Consider the following 7,458-nt stretch of genomic DNA (forward strand, 5'->3'; position numbering starts at 1 on the left):
TGTCCCAAGGCACATATGAAGATCTTCGCTGCGTACGGCTCCACGAAGGACATCTCGGTGTACACTTCGCTCGGCCTGCCGCCGTCTAGCATCTACATTGTTGGCAGACCAACGAAAAAGATGCAGCACCAGTGTCAGGTATGCCTTAAGAGTTTAATCGAAACGCAGTTCTTTATGTACGTCGAGTTCGTTTACTCGATGACGTGAAATACGAGTAATCTGATTTTAGCAGTCCGTTAAAAAAAATGTTGATGTGGATTTCAAGGAATCGAATAAAGACGGTAGAATTTTAGCTCAAGAAGAAATGAACCACCTTCATCCAGACCTGCGAGACGTCAAACCTCAGTGCATCGTTGCTTCGTCCTTATGGTGGTCGCCATTTTTCAAAATGCATGGGCCCCTTCAACTAGGTTTCTGTATGTCTAACTCTATATGGCTGGAAGGAGCAGGTGTTTGAGTGTGTCACTCGCTAGCTAGTGTCTTAGCAGTGCTCTGTTTTAGACATACTGTACTTTCTACAAGACCTAATCAGTGGTGGATAAATGATGCGTTCAGTAGCTCCAGTGTGCTTGCTCAGTGCTATATTTTGTGTCCCAGAAATCTAGCTAAAAAAAAGCTCGTTAGTTAAATGCATTAATAGAGACTAAGGGAAATGAACGGGAAGTATATAAATTCCCAGGTAGGTATAGTTTGCGACCTTGACAGAAATTCACCAAGTCATTGGCAAATGTCTCAGGTTTCCACCCTCATACTTGTAAGGCTATTTCTGATCAACGACTTTTAGACTGGCTGGTGGAAATATTAACACTAGAATATGGCTCCAAGGGCTTGCAGCCTCTCTCAGACCTCAAGGCTCATTCCAACAGGAGTCTGGCCATGTCCTGTGGCACTCATTGCAGGAGATTTGCAGGAGTTCAGCCGCAAGCTGGGTCCGTTCTAATACGTTTGTTAGGTACTACTAGCTAGATGTTACCAGTACACCGGTAGCCCATCCTGCCCTAGGTGTGCATAGGGTCATAATTACAGACGATGTGTCGGGCACGACCGTCTTTTTCTGAACAACAGTGTCTCAGTGTGAGCATGATCAGGAGTTGGGAGTTGTCCAAGTCTTCCATAGGTGGATTTCAAACATTAAATGATGGAAAGAGAACGATAGCTTACTATTACTGTAACGGAAGTTCTCTTAAACATTCAGTGGAGAGATCCACCAGGCATACGCAGCTTGCTGCTCAACAAGTGAATACCTTCAGTGAGATGGAGGAGCATGGCCATATTCCTGCAGTTAGGGCTGGTCCAGGGGCAACTGGATGCTTATACAGAGGGTCAGGGTATGAATCTCTCTCCACTCCATGTTCCAGAGAACTGGGGCTACGGTAACGGTAACATCATTACGTATTAACATTTACTGACTGCCCACTTTCAGTGCTTAGGCTTCCACGATCATTGAGTTTGAGTAAACAGGTTTTTTTTAACGCAGTACAGAATTCGTGTCAAATGTAATGTTCGAGGTAACCACATATACGCTGCAGGTTGTATTTCTTTTAAAGATAGTCATTTCAACCTCACAAAACCCTAATGATAACATGAATGATATAACGGTTTTTATTTACTGCCCTTCATCACTCAGCTCTGTGTTCTCCTTCTCTTTGTCCTGTCCTCATTGCAGTTCATCTCAGATGGGTACGCGTCTCATTTGTCACATCTGGAGTACAGTCAGCGCTCTCGACCGGCCAAGACAGGCAGCACACGTGTGACTCTGCGTAAGGGAAGCTTCGGTCTGGGTGCCAGTAGCGACTTCCTGCGCAAACGCAACCACCTGCTGCGTACCATCTCCTCCCAGCCGGCCCCCTCCTCCTCGGCCACGTCCTCCGGCCACCGTCCTGAGCGCGCTCAGAGCCAGTCGGAGTTTGACCGCGAGCGGGCTGAGCGTGCACAGAGGAGCATGAGCATTGCGGCGGGCTGCTTCGGGCGTGCAGGGAAGTTGGAGGGAGGCACCCTGAGCCCCAAGTAACCCTCCATCAGCTTGGCGTTTATTACCGGGAGTCCGCCGGTCCACGGGATTTTAAAGGAAGTGTGGATCGGGAAGAAAATGGGATACAATGGAACGGACTCTGTGAGAGACTGGCACGGCTTTTCTAATGTAGCAAGAGTGGCATTGGGGAAAAAAAGATTTTGTTCCACTGAGGTAACACACCAACAAGAAATCTAATGCCTTACGTATCGCTCTAGATTTTGGAACGCTGGTCATTGCCTCTCAGTTTGCTTGAATGTACAGAGGAATCGGATGCTTGGGTAGTTCTGACTCCTCCAATCTCCACCTGCATCATCAGAAAAGTGGAAGAAGTCTCCAACGTCATCGTGATGTCCACCAACATTTTCCACCTGTAGATACATGCCTCCCTCCTCACGTGCTCAGGGCAGCCGTGTACAGACAAGTCGGCCACGGTCAATCCCAGAAACCACTCGTGTTAGCCACACTCAAGCCCTCTTTGCCAACCTCTTGCCCTCAGTTTCTTCCTCTTTTTACTAAGCTATTCTTATGGAGGGGGTTCTCGTCAAAAGCCCTGCAGCATTTGGCAATAAGGACCCACCGTGTTGCGTCTTGTGTTCAGCTCACAGGTCATCAGAGGCCTTACTTCTTACCACACAAGCATTAAACATACACGGGGCGAGTGCTGCTCTGGGGCCGAAAGCGAGGACAGTTGACACTCGAGCTGTAATTTGGCAACAATCCCTTTATCTGGCCATCATGCTTGCAATACCTCTCGGACATCACTAGGGTGTCTAGCGCTCCTGAAAACTCTCGCTCATGTCTCCGGTGCGCCATGGCATGTATAGATAGCCAAGTACAAATCCTCCTGAGCCTCCACGCTACCACGTTTCCTCAGCACCCTTTTTTCTCCCTGGTTCCGGAGCAAAAACCACTTTGCTGCTCCGTTCCTCCGAACGAGACGACTGGCGTAGGCGTCTATCCACATTTACAAAGAGTACACTGGGGAGATCCGTTTTCTCAAGACGCTCGACTCGGTAGTCGGTCGTCTCTCACCAGTTTGTGCACCTTTATTGCTTTGATTTATCTGAAGAATCAGAGTATACACGGACAACTGGCGGCGCTCGATATAACCGATGGCCAAAACCATTTCTTTTCCAGAAGCTGTAGTTACGTAAATGTATAACCTCATTGTTCCTTTTGCACAAGTCGATAGTGGAACCTTGTTACCATCTCATGTGGCTACATATTGTTATCGTGTAGTGCATGATCTTTATTAATATATGACAGATTTCGAGTGCGTGCGCACACAACGGTAGTATTTATCTCTATTGTCAGGATTAAAAAATGTGCCAAAATTAGAATGATCATAGGAAGGACAAACAAAACATCAGTTATTTCCTTTGTAAATGTACTACTGGGTATTCGATCCGAGCGTCTGTTCGAGCTGTAAAGAAAGGAGTTCGGCACGTGTATAACGTTTATAAGATTTCTATCATTTCAGGTCAACATGAAGTCCTTTAAAAGTCTGTGCTCTAGCTTACTGTTCATATGTAAGTGAGATGTATAGAACTATTGCAGGATATTCTTTTAATCATAAGCTGTGATTTTACTTTTGTTTTTAGATTCAACGGCATGATACGTTGTAGCCAAATACTGTATAGAGGTTGTTTTTTTTTTGGTATTTGTTAACAGGCAGACACTGGATGTGAGAGGATGTGATGTATTTAATTAGGATCTTATTGGAGTTGTATATTTGAACGGAGCGCTGGAAGGTTTTTGGATGCAGCAGCCGCTTGTTTATAAAAGTTCAGGGGATTGTAGAATGTTTTACGATCGTGTGGGGAATAACCGACGTGTAGATATTGTAAAGATGTACATTTTACTATATAGGAAATGTATGGTGAGGAATTATTTATGTAGATTCGCAAAAGTAAATGTCAGATTTTAGTGCATTCATGGTTGCTTAAAATGTTTTTTTTTTGGGGGGGGGGGGTAGTTTCTTTAAGGACCAACACCATTAATGACATCAGCGCAGTTTGTGTACAACAAGACACCACCGCACAGACAATCAGTCTCGGGCACACAAACAACACACCTAGAACACAATCATCTGGAAATAAGACACTCATCACTCATCAAATACTTAACCGCCATTGGATGAAAGACTTTCTGGGGAATGTAAAAGATTTATTTTATTAAAATCTGGCAAGTTTTAATATGGTCTTTTTTTTTTTAATTGGAAAGGTTCACCAAATTTAAAAGAAATTTCTGTGAAGAAATTTGTAATTTGGAGAAGTATTTGAAGGCGGTGTGCGTAAAATAGCAACGTCACACAAGCGTACTCGAACGTAAAGTGTTTCTGTGTATAATATAACGCCTTCACGGAGGTTTTTAAATCAGTCCAGCAGAGGGCGCAAATAAGCAGCTTCAACGCTAGAAAATGCAGACGGGTTTTTTTTTTGGAGAAGTTAATGTGCAATATGTACTCGTGGTTGATTTATTTTATACAGAAGTCCAGAAATGTCCGGCACTTTTTCCTCCACGAATGACAAAATCTCTGTTGGAATCACTTTCTGATTAAGAGGTTAAGATTAGCTGTTTCTTAATGCTATTTAATTTAAAATCAAATCATATTGCAATCAAAAACCAGTTCTACAATCTCCAAGAGCTGTTTGTTTGTTTGTAAATTGTTATTATTTTTGCCATCCTTGCCATTTTTCCCCCCTCTTTTAATTCAACCAAGTGATTTATTCCATCCAATGTTGTCTCCAAAACATTTAGAGATACAAACTGGTGAATATTACTGGGAACCACAGGAAATATATAATATAATCATTTCTATATTACAGATTTATAAACAAGCAGCAGGTCAGGTTTTGAGTGTAACGTTCCATTTTTCAATAACTTATTACGAATTCACTGTCCTCTGTGTAGAAATCAGCATGTAATCACATTAAAACAACAAAAAAAACATGAATTTGGACACATTTCTAAGTTAAAGGCACGATGTGATATTGTAAAAGCATCGGAGAATGTACTGCTGATGCACACTGTACTACAGCAAAGACGTGGCAGCAATTCTAAACGTTCAGTTTTGGTTTCAGACTCTCGGAGAAAACTCTGAGCATTTCATCACCTCATGTTTCTTTACCGAGTTTTCAGAACGTTTCTCAAAACCCCGTGTATTTCCAACCGTACACTCTGAATACAAACTAACACTGTAAACAGTTTTGATCTGAATGACTTCTCGGCTCTTTTTCACCCACTTGTGCTCGGTTCTGTATTATTGTATGTACTGTGGATTAAATACAGTTGGACAGCCATGATGTTTCTGTGATCTTTAGTGGAGAGAAAATGTGAAATTTCTACATTGTGTTTATTTGGGATGCATCAATACTGCTGTTTTATCATGTAATATAAAATCTGAGGTATTGTGGGGTTTTTTTAAACTCTGTATATATTTATCACTCGCAATCTTTCTTCTTCTTGAAGCCTGCGATGAGAAGGACGGCCAGTGTGATCTGACAAATTACTAATGAGTGGTGTGAGAAATCATACAGCAGCAGATCCAGTCCTTATGGGGTTCTTTATTCTTTATGCCAGCAATACATCAGATGTGCACATTCATACACACGCTCACACAAAGTTGAAACTGCATCAGCTAGTCTCAGGATCAAGAGTTTCTCATTATTCTTTTAAAAAAAAAACAGCTTTCACATGGAATACATATTTTGATGATTAACGGAAGAGAATAATAAAGACCTCTCTGTGTGGCGTGACATGATGCAGCTTGCACGTGTGGACACCCTGTTTCCAAATCAGCGAGTAGTCACGTTTTTGGACGTGTTACTGGACAATCGTTACATCTGATTACCGCTAACTGAACGTATAAACGGTCCGTACAGGATTTCGTGCAGAGTTTCTTCTGTGATTGTTGTGCCCAGAAATGCTGAGTTTTTTTTGGGGGGGGGGGGGCAGAAAGCTACTTAAATTGGCGAAATTGTTGTGCAGCGTCTTTCACAGTGATGTTTGTTGGTAAATGAGACCTTTTTAGCTGTACTCATTTTCGACGCATGTAAATCGAAGAGGGCTTTGGCTGAATGCGTGTTGTGGCGAGGTCACATGACGTGCCTTGGCCCAAATCTGTGGAAAATCTCATTTTGAAAAATCGCAAGCGCCTCCGAATATTGCGGAGTTTGCTTGATTTTGCATTCAAAATCAAAATTTGTGAAATCCTGGATGTACAGATAGAAGCATGATGTAAGTGTATTTATAGTGCAGTATAGGGACTCTTACAGGGACTCTGGCTTGGGAACATGTAGCCGTATCAGCCTAAGTAGTGCTTGTTAAGCTTCGATTTCTTCTAAATGTTACAGGGGAGAGCTGAGTGGTGGATGCGAATTGGCCATGACCAAAGTAAGGCGGAGATTTCAAATAATAGTTTTTCTTGATTTCATTCAGGGATTTTCTCCCTCCTTTTCAATGGTTGTCTAGTTTTTCACTCCATTGTGTTCAACTATTCTCTAGATGCAGCGCTGCTTGAGTGCAGCGTCACGCCACGCAGAGGTAGTGTGTGTGAGTGAAACAAGCTGAAGTCAGCAGGACGGTACTGACTGTAAAGGACGGCAGCAAACACACAGACTCAGTGCGTATAAATTTAATGGCAACAAAAAAAAACAACAACAAAAAAAGCATTACACTGCAAGTACAGTAACAGCTGCAATCGAAATGCCCACGTCACACTCCTCCATTTACACATTTAAGAATGCTTTACTCCCTTTCCCTCTCTTCACGTGTCAACCACCAAGACTAAACGCTTCCCTAATCCTCTGTATTGCCTCAGCGACAATGTGATGATGTCATGAAGGTATTTAGTCACAGGTGTGTTACAGCAGGGTGAACATGACTGTGGTGAGTAGGCCATGTCTATAATCTCTTCATTCCAATACTTTTTCATCGATGTGCACTCAGAAGAAAAGAGTCAGAGAGTACAGGAAGAAAAAGAAAAAAAAACAACAATGATTTGTTCTAAGCTATACACAGTCACGCTGGCCTAATCTCAGATCAGTGTGATGACCAGCTGAAAATAAAGTGATAAAATAGCGCTTACTAATAAGAGCATGTCATGGATAGCTGGCTGCATAGAACCTGCATATCTTTTTAAAATACTATTTAAAATTTTTCACCGTGTGGAAAAGGAAACTCGGATTTCCAGCTGAAGTGGGTGTGTCCTAAACTGGAAGGGTTGGGTTTTTGTTATAGTTATTAAATATGAACCCTGTATTAATATGCCTCTGAAAATACTGAAAAAAAGCCCCAGCTGTAGAAATAGCAGTGTGGTGGAGGAATTCTGACTCTTACAGTTCCTCAACCTCTGCTGCATCACGCGGGTGCATGGCTGCAGGGTTTTCCAACCAGTTCAGTTGGCTTTAGTTTTCAAAATCTAAACCACTGCGATCGTGACC

General features: G+C 42.6%; 1 protein-coding gene across 14 annotated transcripts in view; it reads left to right on the top strand.

The window, feature by feature from the left end:
• LOC128620775 (membrane-associated phosphatidylinositol transfer protein 2) overlaps positions 1–5,316 on the top strand; it is a 62,274-nt gene extending 56,958 nt beyond the window's left edge. For all 14 annotated transcript variants that reach the window (XM_053646053.1, XM_053646047.1, XM_053646046.1 and 11 more), the window contains 2 exons: positions 10–138; positions 1,667–5,316. In XM_053646053.1, the coding sequence (XP_053502028.1) occupies positions 10–138; positions 1,667–2,011 (474 nt within the window). In that variant the 3' untranslated portion in view covers positions 2,012–5,316. The remainder of the gene's footprint in view (positions 1–9; positions 139–1,666) is intronic.
• Positions 5,317–7,458: the final 2,142 nt, after the last annotated feature.

This window comes from Ictalurus furcatus, chromosome 16 (assembly GCF_023375685.1).
Source record: "Ictalurus furcatus strain D&B chromosome 16, Billie_1.0, whole genome shotgun sequence".
Taxonomy (NCBI): Eukaryota; Metazoa; Chordata; class Actinopteri; order Siluriformes; family Ictaluridae; genus Ictalurus; species Ictalurus furcatus.